The 16744-nt window shown below is 35.7% G+C and overlaps 3 protein-coding genes across 6 annotated transcripts; 2 read left to right on the forward strand and 1 right to left on the reverse strand.

Annotated features, from left to right (window-relative positions):
- Positions 1-16: 16 nt before the first annotated feature.
- On the reverse strand, positions 17-3887 carry pcmtl (l-isoaspartyl protein carboxyl methyltransferase, like). Of its 4 annotated transcripts, none has more exons than XM_039668659.2 (10): positions 3751-3887; positions 3419-3503; positions 2904-3038; positions 2658-2762; positions 2519-2550; positions 2333-2437; positions 1412-1532; positions 1180-1265; positions 933-1102; positions 17-807 (listed from the first exon to the last, which is right to left on the reverse strand). In XM_039668659.2, exons 3-10 carry the CDS (start codon positions 3019-3021, stop codon positions 771-773), a joined length of 774 nt encoding a protein of 257 aa, XP_039524593.1. In that variant the 5' UTR covers positions 3022-3038; positions 3419-3503; positions 3751-3887; the 3' UTR covers positions 17-770. The 4 variants fall into 4 exon arrangements, with proteins under 4 accessions (XP_039524593.1, XP_039524605.1, XP_039524599.1 ...); XM_039668671.2 differs by having other exon boundaries at positions 17-843; XM_039668665.2 differs by lacking the exon at positions 3751-3887 and adding an exon at positions 3665-3718.
- Positions 3888-4300: 413 nt separating this feature from the next.
- ccdc32 (coiled-coil domain containing 32) lies at positions 4301-6194 on the forward strand. Its single transcript, XM_039668691.2, has 3 exons — positions 4301-4517; positions 4606-4759; positions 5436-6194. Exons 1-3 carry the CDS (start codon positions 4301-4303, stop codon positions 5599-5601), a joined length of 537 nt encoding a protein of 178 aa, XP_039524625.1. The 3' UTR covers positions 5602-6194.
- A 141-nt stretch (positions 6195-6335) lies between these two features.
- Positions 6336-11674, forward strand: prlh2r (prolactin releasing hormone 2 receptor). Its single transcript, XM_039668646.2, has 2 exons — positions 6336-7135; positions 9902-11674. The coding sequence occupies exon 2, from the start codon at positions 9923-9925 to the stop codon at positions 11024-11026; it is 1104 nt and encodes a 367-aa protein (XP_039524580.1). The 5' UTR covers positions 6336-7135; positions 9902-9922; the 3' UTR covers positions 11027-11674.
- The last annotated feature ends 5070 nt before the right edge of the window (positions 11675-16744 follow it).

Raw genomic sequence — 16744 nt, forward strand, 5'->3', positions numbered from 1 at the left:
ATTCAAAACAATTTTTACCTGAAAAATCAATTGCTTATTTTATTTAATGACAATGGTCAGCTTATTTATTTAATATCTCTTTACACAGTGTTTCCCTTGTTTTCCCCTACGTTATTTTAATGCACTGCTCTATACTGTTATATTTAATGGTAATAAAAAAAGTTAATAGATTCTGACAGCTTTACCAATTTGTGGGGAAAAAACACAATGCCTAGTTGTGTTTACATTTAATTGTGTACATTTAGCTTAGATTACTACAACATTTCTTTGATTAATTAAATTTGTCAAATTACACAGCTGATTAGACAACAGAAACACTTCAACAAAACATCTGACTCTGACACAGAATTAAAAAGAAAAAGAGAATACATTTTTAAACTCATTCTTAATTTCAATAGCTAAAAGTATTTTTGTTTCCCATTTATATAAGCCTGGACATGTAAACTGAGTGAGCAGTGAGACATCAAAAAAAAAACATCAAAAGGTAGCAGTTACATTTAGAACTGTACTCTATTTTGAGTGCTTCTCACTGTCTAGTATGTTAAAGCTGAACAAATAGCCACTTATGTAGCATACTGAAATCACAAGCCCTATGGAAGGTCTTGCTCCCTCAGTTTAAGTATGTGAAGGAACACCACCTCAGAGAATACAGCATTCATTTCAATCCACTGCTGCATTTGAACTTCAGTTTTTAGTCAAGAATCCGAATGATCCAGACGAGTGTGTTGCTAGGCAGCAGGTGAGATGGGATGAGAGGCCTCCCCTCAGCACTAAGGGCTTGCTGAACCACAGCACCAGCGCCATCTCCTGCAGGGGGAACCATACTGCAATCAGAGCTCATCACTGGGAAGAGAAACAAATGTGATGAGCTTCAGTGCAATATAAATCACTGCGTTCTGAATCTGATTCATCTCATAAGAACTAATACATACCTTGGCCACTGGTGGTGTTTGTCTGTTAGTGGGACATAAACCACACCCATCAGCGCTTTCCTGAGGAAAGTGCCATCGCTCTGACGGTCATACTGCTCGAGAACTTGGCTTCCACCCTCCGGGCCCACAGGCAAAACAAGTCTCCCACCTGGTTTCAACTGTTCCAGAAGCTGTTGATACACATGTTTAAATCAGACCACTGCAGGCTGTATAAACAACAATTAAATCAAATGCATATTGTGCATACAGCTTTAGGGAGTGTAGGCGCAGCTGCTCCAACATGAATGGCATCATAGGGGGCTTCATCAGGAAAACCTAACCGTCCATCACCCACTGCAAAAAAGCACAGCACAAAAAATATTTAGAAACATTCTTCATTCATAAAATGCAAACAAACAAGTCAAATTGGCAATGTTTGTGCTTCTATGTATAAAAAAATATAACACAATTCATTTGAATCTATTATTTTAATCCCTCACCCACTAACTTAATTCGTCCAGAGGAAAGCAATTCTGGATCGTCCGCCTGGACATTTTTCATAGAGGCTTGCACCAGCTCATCTATGTGCTCAATTCCCACCACCTTTCCAGAGGGCCCTACCTGCAGTATAAACATTGTTAAACATATTGAAAAACATATAACATAATATATAAGCACTGATGGGTGTGGTTTATAATTCTATATACTGTACTGGTCAAAAGTTTGGAAACATTACTATTTTTACATTTTTGAAAGAAGTCTCTTATGCTCATCAAGCCTGCATTTATTTGTTAAAAAATATTGTGAAATATTATTACAATTAAAAAAATTCTATTTTAATTTACTTAATTTATTTCTGTGATCAGAACAAGCTGAATTTTCAAAAAAGTAAAAAGTACTTTGTAAAGTAATTTTTGAAAAGTAATGTTTCAGTCATTTAAAAAAAAAAAAATATATATATATATATATATATATATATATATATATATTTAAAGAAATTATTACTTTTATTCAGCAAGGGTGTGTTAAAATGATTAAAAGTGATAGTGAAGATTTATATTGTTAGAAAAAAAATCTATTTTGAATAAATGTTGTTCTATTTAACTAATCCTGAAAAAAAAGTATCACAGATTCCCAGATTTTTTTTTTTTAATTAAGCAGCACATCTGATCATAACAGAGAATCAAATAAGCATATTAGAAAATGAATGCAGGCTTGATGAGCATAAGAGACTTCTTTCAAAAACATTAAAAATAGTAATGCTTAAAACTTTTGACCAGTACTGTATATATAGGATTAATATACTGTATATTTATTCTTTTTCTGATCATTTGCAGCAGGTATTTGTTTTTATAAAAATTATAAAAATGAAAAATTATATCAAAAACTTTTATGACATGCTGAAACAAGACTGCACTCACCATTCTGGCAAAGCATGCAGTGAGATATCCACTTCCTGAACCCACATCCAGGGCTGAGGCTCCTTCTTTTAACTTGTCACTGAGAACCTCAAGAGCATGTGCGTGCTACACAAGCAATCATTCATTCATTAGAACATATTAAATATGACAGTTACATCTACTTTTAGAAGGGTTTGTCTGACTTACCATATGAGGGGCACTAATTGTAGCCTTGAATCCTTTATAGAGAGAAAAAACAACAATGTGTAAGTGAAAAATGGCTCAGCACTCTTCAGTTTATTTCATCTATTTTGAAACCAACATGCCTGATGTTGAAAGAAATCACCTATGGACTGGGGAGAATCAGCATAAGGGTGGTCTCTTGAATAAATCCCTCTGTCGGTGGCAAGCATAGCATTAAAGACTCGGTCACTGTGGATAACTCCATGATCTGTCACAGAAAAACACATATGCTATGCTAGTAAATCTATATCCATTAAATTACATAAATCTGTGTATTGACATACATATGTACAATAACATCCTATATGACTATCTATGTCTCTATCTATTTATACATCTCTCCACTAACCTCTCAAGCGAGTGATGAGCTCTATATGTGTTTTGCCACTAGAGATCCATGCCATGGTTCTGGAGAGCAGCAAACCCATAGGGACCGCTACTGCTGCCAGTCTGAGCACAGTCTGCATTGCCTGACTGGCACCGCCTGCAACAAATCACATTTTCATTTCTTGTTCATTCCACAAAAATCACTTTCATGTTCAGACAGTCTTTTCACTCTGAGATACACCTGACTTGAGTCTTCAGTTATTACCCTGCTGAAAAAAGAACCAACTTAAACAACTTATTCTTTGCCAAGCTGGTCTACAAAGTCTAGAAATCCCCTTTTAATCCAGCCAAGAGCAGTCTCGCCTAGCTGGGAGGAATAAAGCAGCAAACCTAAGCTTTTTTTCCAGAAGGGTACAATGAGAGTTGTTAAAAAAGAATGCATGATGTTTAAACCAAACGAGTAAGTTTAATTGAATTTGACTTGTGACGCATGTTATGCTGTGTTTGCTCATTTTAATAACTTTAATGTCTGGATACCCGTCTTTAGACCTCAGACCACTGATGCGTCCAAATATGCGTCCTTCCTTGATTCAGGTCAACAAACAGGAGAATCGGATCTGACCTAAATGTTGCAAGCCAAACAGCAAATAGACAGTGAAATAACCAGAAATAACAGAATATTATTCTATATATACGCAACAAACTGGGCTTTAAAATGTTATACGTGGTTTTCTTATCACACAACTAAACATTAAAGAGTAATACAATAACAATATGCAGCACCTCAAGTACAAGTTTACACAATGTTGTTTTAAAATGCTAGATTATAGACTAAATGCATAACTGCCAAGAGAGATCAAATGTCCTACTTGAAAAATTCGACCCGATGTCAATGTGCTGAAGAAGTAAACGGAAGTAGCGTTTCCAAACGTATCTCTTCGACCAATCGTATTCACGGAAGTATTGACGGACAGGTGTGACGACCAATCATATTCGACGGGTAATCCCTGCCGGTTACGTGCATCTCCGTAGCAGAGAAGGCAAAGCAATCAGAAGTATGGGTTTTACATGCTAACTCTTGAATTTATTTCTCCTTTTAATGTGTGATTTTAGGTCTGTGCTGCATTGAGAGCATTGTACTTTAAGGTAGGCACCACTGCTTTAGTTTTAAGATTGATCATTTTCTACAGCTCCATTATACGGGCTCGCTTAAAGAGCTAGTAATCAATGTCAACAGTCGTTAAGATTTTTGAGAGCTTGCCATGTAAACAACCAGCAAATGAACACTATTTTGCATTATTTAGTCACAGAAAACATGACAGGGCTGCCTTTTTCATTTTCAACCCATGATTGTTGATATCCCATGTATAACTTCAACACGCGAGTTTGTTTATAAATGATTTTCCATTCAGAAACGTGATGATTGACGACATTGAAATCCACGCGGCTCGATCTAGTGGAGAACTGTGGTCTGAGATCTGCTCAAGTCTCCCAGAGCCTGAGGAACAGGATGCTGGGCAATTTACAGACTCATTTGAGCCTTCCTCACCAGGCAACCCACATTCAAACTCACCCAGAGCATCTTTTAGCCCCTGGGAACCAATGGCTGATTCTGACATTTACATTGCCAGTTTAGGTACAGGGAATAGCATTTGATAATCATGTTATTTAAATATGGCCTGTTTATTTGTTCTTTAAGAGCGTGTTGTGTTTCTACTGTACAGAAAATCGATTGAAGAGGATCAAGGGACAATCAAATGAAGTTACGTCAAGGGAAATGCTCCGTTCCTTGTCCCAGGCTAAAAAGGAATGCTGGGATAGATTCCTCCACGATGCCCAAACCTCAGAACTGTTCCAGGAAGGAAACTTCGATCAGAGGTTAGGATGAGGCATCTTGAACTATTCACCCTCGTTTATCATCGTCTACAAGTATTGTAAAAATTCAACTTGTATCATTTTCCTCACTTTAATTGTAGATTATAACTAATTTGAATAACATCTCTCTCTTAAAGGGACACTTCACCCATTTGCATTAAGCTTTGTATCTTTAGAAACCCAGTCATATTTCTGAATGGTCATAGTTTATTAATTGTTAATAATTGTGTGATGTTGACTATAACCTCTGCAAATTTACTCTTACAAAAACACAGCCATTCCTCCATACATTTTACTGTGTAATCTAAAGTAGACCATTTCTCACAGAAATGGTCTACTTTAGATTACACAGTAAAATGTCAGGGGAAGGTCAGGATCTGGCTTGTCCAATCTAAAAAACTGAATTTATTCTGCTCGAACCATTCTGTTGCTGACTTGCTCTTCGACTGAGTCTGTGAACCAACATCGCATATAAATATGTTTTGCTACTAAGCCAGATACGATGCCCACATTTAACTCCCATGTTTTTTTTAAGAGCCTGTTTTATTAATAATTAGGATTTGGGTCAAGATTTTAGGAGCCATTCATTCTGATTATGTTGAACAAATGCCATTTATAATTTCTATGGTCAAATGATTTTAGTGTGGATGTAATTATTCAGTGTTGTCTTTTCATGCAGTGCTTTGGAGCAGTTCAAGCGCTGGATGTCTCCTGAAAGGGTGGCCATCAATGCAGAGGAGCTGGAGTTACTTCTTTTGCCCACACAGAACAGTGAGGCTCTTGCTAGCTCAGCCCAAACTGACAAGCCATGTGAGGAGGAAGAGTGCCCAAGCCCAGAGAAATAATCACATTCCAGCGATAACCTGACCAGCAGTATTAGGGGAATTAAGAGTATATGGGCTCTTGTTGTGGAAAGCAACTAAATTATGATCCATTTAATGGGATCATTTGTTTCACATAGATAAATGAAGGTGTCTTTGGTTGTTTGTCTCCCTTAATCCAGTTTTCAATTCAAGGTACATTACTGTATCATATTGAAAGAAATACATGAGTGATTAAAAAAATAAAATCTCTATCTTGGAGACATTTCAGCCAGAGGAACTTCACTACATTATCATGAAACATTCCATTTATGTATCATCAAATGTATTTTTATTATTTACTTGTGATTTTTTTTTTTGCTATGTACTTACTCCTTTCCTGTAGTATTGAAACTTGTATACCCTAAACCAAACATACATTTTTTTCATTACATCATTTTATTTACGCATTTGTATGAATTGATAATCAAATGTCTGGCATGTGAACATTCTCCTAAATTTGAATGTAGGTTAGTGGACTAAATCAAACATGAGTAGAGAATTGTGTGTGTTTTAAAACATTTTAGTAACTGTTCGCTTTATCTAAAAGGATAATAAAAACTCTGAAGGAGCCATAATGAGATTCCTTTGTGACCTTTGTAGTGATGCATACTGATATGTTTGCCCAGCATTAACCAATAGATGTCACTATTGTTGAATATGGATGAGTCACACCTTTAGGGCATTCCTGTCATTTTGTTCTGGAAGCATTATAGCATATGATTATAGCTTTGTTCCTCAGCTGACCTCTTTAATTATACATACAAATTTAATATTGTGTGTGTAAAAAATATTTATTGCATGAGTGCTATATTCAATATTAAAATGTAAGTTTTCTGCTTCCAGTTTCTTCCTCAACATCATAAGTTGTTGTTGGGGTAGTTTACAATATTTTGATTAGGCTATTTTTGATTATTTATTTGAATATTTCCTCGATACATTAATGAAGCTTGGAGAGAAAAGCTAATATTGGTCAACGCCTCTTTTGATGTCCGTTTTCAGTGTCTCGTTTGTTTATTTGTAAGTGTAGTTCTTTCATTACTAATACGAAAACGTGGGTGTGTCTCAAAACCTTGCGAGCTGCTGGACGTTGGATATTCAAAATAAGAATTGTATTTAAATGCGTTCATTTTTAATGATATATTTTTTTTTGTTTAACTGTTGTTTTTTTATTTTTTAAATTAATTTTCTTAGATTTATTCATTTAGCAGACGAGGTCTGAAATCGTGTTGGAACAATGTTGGATTATGTAAGCAGGCTGGTCGTTACTGAAGGGTCCTCACTTGCGCGCATTGACGTGTTGAAGGATGCGCGTGTCTGGAGGCGATCTTCGCGCCGAATCTATAACCTACACAAGTTGTGAAGCTTTCAAGAGGGACATTTACACGGGTCGCATTTAATAGACAACGTAGTGATTTACTCAGTCTGTGAAGAAGTCTTACCTGTATCCTTTTAAAGAGTAGGCTAAGTGCTTTTGGATCATGCATCATCCACTGAAGAAGTGATCAAGAGGACAAAGGTGGGCAATTCATCCTTATTGAAATAATGCAGTGTGTTTATCGCAATAATATTTTAATTAGAACGCTAAATTTGCCTATTAAACAATCAGACAATGTTGCAAGGATTTTTAATTGATTAATCAAGTAAACCAATAATTGTCTGTAAATGCAAATATTCAGAATTACAGTCGTATCTTTATTGAAAACATGCATTTGACGGATGTTAGATTAAATAATTGCTCATCAGTCATTAATTTTATTCATCCAATGGAGTGTTTCGTCCTCTAAACTCATTTATCATCAGAGGAAAATGTGTGACGTCAGGCTCTCGTTGCTCATCTCACACTCTTGAGTTACAGTATAGCCTATTAGATTGAATCTGACTTTTAGGGTTGTGGGCAATATGACTCAACCAACGGTTAAATTGCCTTTCTCTCTCGTGCTTAGAGAATGATCTTAGTAATCCTGTCTTCTTCCTTTAAACTTGAGATGTGTCATTCATCCAGTTTGGTGGGATCATTCTGTGATTACCCAACAGAACCGATCTCAATCACTGTATAATTAAATGCAACATGCATGACTTTGCCAGTCTCACAATGTTGTTAATGTTCAGGTGAATGAACAACTGGGAACTGCTGTTATTTCAACCTGTTAATGGCTTTTTGGCAAAAGGTAAATCCATCTATTTAATTAGCTGAAATAATAAGCAGGCTCTGATGTGTTTTCTTGTTCTATTATTTCATATTTTTCCATTTATCCTCTAGTGAACACTTGTGAGCATCTAACATCTTGTATAAGGGTCCTCTAATAGATAGAAGCCAAAATGCCTGCTGAAGTTATTCAGTCTTAGCCAATTTAAAGTGACTTCTTACAAGTATGTTCAAATGGCTGTTGATGGAATTTTATTTCAAAGAGATAAAATTGGTTCCTCCTCAGTACACCTAATGCACTGTAGATTTCAGAAAATGGTGAAAGACTTAAACTGATATCTCAATCTTGCAATGATTGAAGTCAAAAATTATAAGCAGTCATGAATCACGTCAAGATAATATTTGTGTATCTTATCACTTATGTGAGGTCAGAGAACCGATCAAAGAGAAGATTCACTTGCTGTTTCTGCAATATGATCAGTTCATTTAATCAGTTGTAGATTAATTTGCCATTTAAGTCTATCCTTTATTTAAAAGAGATTGGTCTTGTTCGAGTACATATCCACTTTAAATTACACACAAATAAACCATCCAATCCTGTCCGGTGTAGTGATCTGTGTTTATTTTAACAAAGGGCATTTAGATCTAAAGAGGTACTGAATTTGTTTCAGACCAAAATGCTTCATCATTGGTTCTCAAAAATGGGTCGCAGATCTTTTCTGACTGCAAGGTTAAAGAAAATACAACCCGGTCTAAATTAAATGTGAATTTACATAACTGACCACCACAGTGTTTTGTGTGGTAAATTATTAGCTGCCAACAGCATGAAAACAGTTAAATTCAAGACATTTAGAAGATTGTTAAACTTCCTATTTAAATTGCCTGTAAGCAATATCCAAAATTTTGAATATCAATAATAATTTTAATCATGTCGTTCATCGGTTTGTCTTGGCAATACATCATCATATGTGACCTTGGACCATAAAACCAGTCACATGGGTCAATGTAAACATATTCTGAAATCTTAATAAATAAGCTCTCAGTTGATTTATGGTTTGCTAGGACAGGACAATTTTGCCCGAGATACAACTATTAGAAAATATGTAATCTGAGGGTGCAAAAAAAAAAAAATCGAAACATTGAGAAAATCGCCTTTAAAATTGTCCACTTATATTCATGATTTATCATTCACTCACAAAAATAAATGTTTTATATATTTATGGTAGAAAATCTACATGAAACATGAGATTTACTTAATATCAAAGGCGTAAAATCAAAGCGTGATATTTACTAAACATGATATTTACTTAATATCCTAATGATTTTTGGCATTAAAGAAAAAAAAAACCACAAATGTACCCGTGCTACTTGTGACTGGTTTTGAGATCCAGAATCACATATTTATACATCAGAGTACATAATACATATACATCATAATTTATTCCTGTGATGGGAAATCATTACTTCAGTCTTCAATGTCACATGATCCTCAGATCGTTATTCTGACGCTGAATTGATTATCATCAGATTGATCTCATGAAATGGCGTATGCATGACACGCCAATTCGTATTTTCATTTTTGGCGTGCCATCAACATGCATAATCGCTTTTAAACGTGTTTATGAACGCCGTTGACTTAACGTTACATTACTATATATATATATATATGACCTACCCCAACCCCGTCCCTAAACCTACCCGTCACTGGGGTTAATACCATTTATGAGTCTTCCCCTAACATCCTATGGAAAAAAATATCACTCCCCAGATGTAGATCTACATTTTGCTTTGTTTCACTCAGACATTTAACGGCGTAGACATACACGCATACACACGCATAGCTCAAAATGAGTGTAAATAACACGCCACTTGACTTAGAAGTGGTGTGTATGTTAACGCAAAAGTCATGATGTCATGTTGTTATTATCAATGTTGAAAACTCTTTCTTTGATGAAACGAAAGTTCAGAAGAACAGCATTTATGTGAAACATTATAAATGTCGTCACTTTTGAGATACAGTGCTGAATAAAACTATTTCTTTAAAAAACGCTTACCTCAAAATTCCAAATGAGTGTAGGCTATATAAAATTAAAGTTTATACATTGTTTACATATCTATTCAATTTATTTCAAACAGGTGCCTGTGTTTGCTGTCACCATGGACTATCTACATAACGAATCGTGGATAAACATGTCTTTAGATGCATCCGCGTCATCGTTCAGTGGACTCGAGCTCCTGATGGACCTGAAGCCGCTCTTCATCCCTCTTTATGCAGTGCTAGTCCTGGTAGCGTGCTCTGGAAATCTTGTCCTCCTCATCCACATCGGACTGAACAAGAAACTTCACAGCACCACAAACTTCCTCATCGGAAACCTGGCCCTGGTTGACCTGGTTATGTGCCTGTTCTGCGTTCCCCTGACCGCGTTTTACGCCTTTGATGAGCGCGGTTGGGTTTTCGGACAGTTCATGTGTCATTTTGTTACCCTGATGCAGACTGCGACTGCGTTTGCGGCAGTCCTGTCATTAACCGCCATCGCGGTGGACCGATACGTGGTGGTCGCCTACCCAATTCGGCGGCGAGGAGGTCGTTCCTTCTGCGTCTGGTTGGTGGTCAGCGTATGGCTCTGTGCTTTGGCAATGTCCACCCCCACTGCTTTGCACACGGTGTACCTGGACCTGAGTGCAACTGGCCACGAAATGGCAGTTTGTGAGGAGTTCTGGCACGAGCAGGAGCTCGGTCGTCTAATATATTCATGTTTCTTCCTGCTTCTTTCCTATTTTGTTCCTCTAGCAGCAGTTTCCATTTCCTACTGCGCAATCTCCTGCCACCTGCAGCACAGAGCTACTCGGCTCATGGCCGCTACACCTTCCAACCAGGAAAAGTGGGGGCGCAAGAGACGCAAGACTTTTCGTCTCCTCCTGGTGTCTGTGCTGTCATTCGCGTTCTCCTGGCTCCCCTTGCAGGTAGTCAACCTCATTCGCGACCTGGACACGGACTTCGCCATCCTGAGCAAGAATCACGTCAATGTGATACAGGTGTCGTGCCACTTGCTAGCCATGAGCTCGGCTTGCTACAACCCCTTCATTTATGCTTCTCTTCACAAGAAGTTCCTGTCATATCTATGCCAGAACTTATTTCAAAGAAGAAAACCTCATCGTACTCAGAGCAGCCTCACAACCTCCATCCGAATGATCCGCATGAATACTTCTAGTACTCTAGATGACATTCCCATGGCCATTAGTAAGATTTCACAAGATTGAATCTTCACCACACAGTTGTTGCTTCTTTAGGTGCTAGAACTGAACAGCCTGAAGGCAAATTCTGTACCACCACAACTGTTTTGTTAAACCAATGATTCTTTTTCTTAAAGCTATATGAAATTAGTCATTGAGCCCTGAGGGGAAATGTTTGTATCTGCTAGAAATGTTAAACATGTGAACCGATTTTTCATATCTCCTGGCCAGTAGATGGCGCTGTGCCAAAGCTACTGGTGTACCCTCAGGTCATGCTTGTGCTGACTTGTACCAAGTTGTGCGTGAATATGCTAAAGGCTTTGCAGAGATATAGCCTCACGTCCATTTTGGCTTGCTCTTTGTCTAATTCGTTTGTGCGCTATATTGGTACATGATTCCATAACTTTGTCGGCATGGTCAGTTTGCATTTGTTTCTTACTGTTTATCAAAATTCCTACTACGAATACACACAGGTGGTATCTATGAAAAAAAAAAATCATTGTGCTTCTGTATTCATTTAGTGGTATTTTAAGGCAATGTATTAATTATGCATGTCCATTAGTTTAATGTGAAGCACTGCACTCAAGTGTCCATTAGAGGTTTACTTAACAAAAACCCTTCTGTAATACAACTCAGTATAATACATCAAATAATAATTCAATGCAATAAAGGTGTAGCAAGTTAAGCATGCATTCTCAGTATATTCTTTGATAACACGTACATTTAAAACATTGGTAACGCATTAATAAGGTTCCATTTGCATTAGTTAACTAGTTATGAACTAATATTACTTCTAAAGCATTTATTAACCTTAGTTCATGTTCATTTCAACATTTACTAATACATTTTGTAAGACTAATGTGACGAACACGGACTAATGGGAACTCCTGTAACAATTAATTAAATTTACTATACGTATTACTTTTTGTTAGGTAATGCGTTAACTAATGGGACCTCATGGTAAAGTGCTACCAAATGTTTTCCATAAAATATATTACAAATATATTATTATGATGATTTCTCACATTTTATTTTATTTTAAGGTGAGTCAGTCTGTGCTTTAGCAGTGGATTTTTTAAATAATTGAGACAAGTGCCTGTTTTTTGAACCGATTCATTTAGGAATGGAACATATGATCATTTTTATGAGTGAGTCATCTTATTATATATTCAACTTATTCAATCAAAAACACTGATGCTGCATTTTATAGATTTACAGTATTTAAATAGATTTTTTAAAATAAAATTATATAATTATCAAAGATTTAAAATAAATAATACATGTTCATTTATTGCATAATATGAACATTATATATTCATGTGGCTTTAGTTCAGCAGATGGTAAATGAGCCAAATGAAAATGACCTAATAAACATCCTGCATTTATGGAGCGCATTTCTGTAAAAGCATAAAAAAACAAAAAACAAATTATACACCACACTTCATGACCTCACATAAATCATAACCGCTTACATTTCAGTAATTTCTAGTTAATGCAATTATGCTTGTTATACTTTAAACAAAAAGCTAGTGAATGCATCTAATATTGTAATTTACCTCAGATTAATTATGAACTGAAGTGCATGAGGAGTCTAGTGTACGCCCAAAGACCTTGAATGTAGTATGGATTGTGTTTTGTACACTGCACAGTATTTAGGTATACTGCACACCATCTTCAAAGGAAAATGCACAAAACACTGTCAGGCTGCATAAAAGGCCATAGACTCTCCAATACTGTATTATAAAAGTACTTTCATCTGCGGCACTTTCTGTTCATTCTTCCCCCCCTTTTTGTTTTATTCACTTGGCTGCTTTCATATTGTTAGGCATCGGAAAACAGATGAAGCGTAAGTGTTAGACCACTGATGGTTTTTCTAATGTTATGGTTTCCTTTAAAGGAATAGTTCACTTTTAAAAAAAACTTTTGCTGATAATTTGCTCACCCCCATGTCATCCAAGATGTCCATGTCTCTCTTTCTTCAGTTGAAAAGAAATTAAGGTTTTTGATGAAAACATTCCAGGATTTTCTCCATATAATGAACTTCATTGGGAACCAAACGGTTCAAGGTCCAAATGAGAGTTTCAGTGCAGCTTCAAAGGGCTTTAAACGACACCAGACGACGAATACGGGTCTTATCAAGTGAAACGATCAGTCATTTAAAAAATAAATAAAAAAGTTTAAGTTTTATAAAGCACAAATGCTCGCCTTGCTCTGTTTTCTGATGAGCGTTCGTGACTCTCATGTTCAAACTCGTTCATCAAAATGAACAAATATTTTTTCGAGTCATGACTCGAAGGGTCCTAGATAAGACCCTTATTCATCGTCTGGAGTCGTTTAAAGCTGCACTGAAACTCTCATTTGGACCTTGAACAGTTTGGTTTCCAATGAAGTCCACTATATATGGAGAAAATCCTGGAATGTTTTAATCAAAAGCCTTAATTTCTTTTCAACTAAAAAAAGAAATACGTGGACATCTTGGATGACATGGGGGTGAGTAAATTGTCAGCAAAAGTTTTTTTTTAAAGTGAACTACTCCTTTAAGTCATCTGCGCCCTCAGGCGTACATTTATTAATTTTGCACTGAAATCAGCAGGATGTGGAAAATTATGTGCATATTAATTTGTGTCTACAGTATTGTTCTAAAATGGTGCAATTACACACTTTTAACTTCCTGAGTGTCTCTTATTCAGAATCCCAGACTTATAAAATGATGCATTTGGTCAAGAAAACTGCAGGAGTATAAGGGATAAAATATACACATTAACAAGATGAGCGATTAGAGCCCTTCTGCCAAGTACATGCCTGAGATTTGCCAAATCAGACAGTAATTAAATCGCTATCAGCCAGGTGTTTCATAACATATTCACTGCATTCCTTCTCTGTTAACTCAAAAATGCAGTCTCAAAAATAAATGTGCATTTGTCTTAAACAACTCTAAATGTACCATGAAATGCCAATCAAATGTTTGAACATTTACATATTTGAAAATGCACTACGAAGCACTCAACATAAAATTTCTGCTACAGGGTCAGTCTCCCAGACTAAGCACACTGAATAATTCAACCCAAAAGTGGCACAAAGTCAAATAAAAGTAAAAAGTCAAATAAATAATAAAGAATGGTATGGTATGAATCATGGTACACATTAGGTGTGTAAAAACAGAGCCACTGTCGATGATTACTCATGGGCACCAAGCTATTAAATATTTACCTTATAAAAATATAAGGTTTGATAAATAATGTTTCTTGCAAGGTACAGTAAGAAAGAGATTACTCACATTTACAGTATGATAAAGGATGTTTCAGACTCTTTGTCCTTTTGTCTACTGTCCGTCCATCCATCTAACATGCACACATCGGTAATCGGTAAAGGAACTCTTTATGCCAAAACAGTTCCATAGTTTAATTGTTGTATCCCTCAATTGCGTCATGGGGTCTATACGGGCCCAATCGACTTTTATTTAATAAAAAAAAGGTTACCTTCATCTCAGTGGAAAAAGATTTTTTGACTTTTCATCTATCTATACACACACACACAAAAAACTGGTCTTGATTCGGTTGTTCTGAAGGTATGTCAAAAAAATGTTTACACTTCTGGTCTTTGGGGTCAATATGGGAAATGTGAAAACAAACTAAATATATTTTCTTCATGTGTCAAAAAAAAAAAATCTGGCATAAATCTGAAAAAATGAAGAAACAGAAACAGAAATGAATTTACACAGAAATGAAGGCCTAGTACTAGAGCATAAATGCAATGTATCATAAAAAAAATAATATTTCATTTGCAAGCTAATGGCGTAGTTGAGGAATTGTGTGGTATATGGATACAAAAGTACTTTATATCTCCAAAAACACAGCATTAATGAATAGATGAGAAGTAAACAAAAAAAAGATATCATTGTATCATTTAAAATGTATATTTTTTGTGCAATTACTCAATCAATTGAGCCCAGAAGTGTAAACAGAAAACGAAGACCATTTGAAGGTTAAATGACTGCATAATACTCATGTTTAACAATTTTTTTTTTACATTTTTTTCCAGTGATAAAGTATGTTTATGCAACGTTTAATTCATTACATATAATCAAAATCAAAAATTGATTAAAACTAAATCCATAACATGATCTCGTGATGGGAACCCCTAAAATGTTCTATATATGAAGCTCCTGACAGAACCCTTAGAGTATGAACATCCTTCTAAACATCTCTTTCAATGTTTCAGTCAAAGAAAGAAAACCATGGAGTTTTGAGATGATATGAGGGCGAGTAAATAATGGCACATTTGAAATCTCTTGTGTAATCAGGAAAGCTTCACAAGAAATGAGAAGCAGACTCACCAGAATGGCACGTTTATGGATGAATATTCAAAGGGAGTGTGGGCTGAATATTGAATACGGGGAGGAAATTGATTCAAAGCTAATTACAAGAAAACAGAGGAGGTCCTTGTGGGCTTTTTTGTAGAGTCTGGCTAGTTTAAAAGATGAAAAGTAAATTGGCATCTGACAAAAGTGGGGAACAAGCCTCTCAACAGAGATTCTCACCAGCAAAAAGGCATCAATTATGGTCCATCTAAACCCTCTCTCTCCCTTCACCTCGAAGTTTCCCATCTGCCACTATCCTGCATCAAGCACCTGGAGCTTGTTCTATACTAATACAACGATTTTCTGTTAGATTGCTAGTGTCAAAATCGTGATTATAGCTGCCTGCATGAGTTTTATTTTAACAATAGTTTGAAACATGCTGCTGAACCATGGACTTAAGAGTATATTTTCACACATATGCTCCCCCCTCATAATCGGATGAATAACCAGAAATTTACATTTATGTTCATTTCCACATGGATGGACATGTAATCAAATATTCATGGGAGCTAGCTTCGCCTAATCAGTGCAAGCTGAAACAACTGTTTGCTTGTCCATGCAGATATAGAGAAAAAAAAAGGCTTAACCACTGCAATGGATTATTAATTTTCTATTTCTATTCAGCTTAATATGACTCATCATATGAGAAAACAAGAGTCACCGAATTACCTGCTGACGCTGAACATAACAGGGAACTTCCTAATCGCCCTTAAAGATGATGGCGCTACATTTAAGTTTATTTCCTGGGTTTCTTTCTTTCATTTTAAAGATGCAAACCATATTTATGTAATCACTTTTTTGAATGTTCACTTCTAAGTTAAATTAGTTGTGATTTTAGTTGTGATTTTAGATTTTTTGGTGAAGTAAATACTACATAAAAAAAATAAACCAATGTAATTTACATGAAAAAGTTAGTTCAGGTAAGAATTAAAAAAAAAACGAAGTAAATTCCATATCAGTACTTAATTTAAGCGAGTAGAAATGGAAGTGTAAATATCAACTCAATGAAATTAAGTAAAAATTACTCAACTTTTCTGATACTGGGGTTCCCATCATGCACTGGACCTTGAATAATTAATGAGGTTAATTTTTCACTGGTTTCCAACTTTCCAGCTATTTACACTATTTTATCATCGATTTTTGTTGTCAGTATTAGTAACTTGCCATTTTGTGACATTTCGAGTAAATTTTTTGCTCAAAGTGACACATTCAAACACAAAAACGACCCATCAAATGTTACCGCCAGTACCAAGTATTGAGGTGTTTGCATTCACATGAGGCTTAACATCTGACATGATGTAATATAAATTATTTAGATGATCTAAGTAAAGCACATACTATAAATGACTAATAAAATTCAACATTATTGTTTTAGTGAAATGTAA

Source organism: Pimephales promelas, chromosome 15 (assembly GCF_988280905.1).
Source record: "Pimephales promelas chromosome 15, fPimPro1.hap1.1, whole genome shotgun sequence".
NCBI classification, from domain to species: Eukaryota; Metazoa; Chordata; class Actinopteri; order Cypriniformes; family Leuciscidae; genus Pimephales; species Pimephales promelas.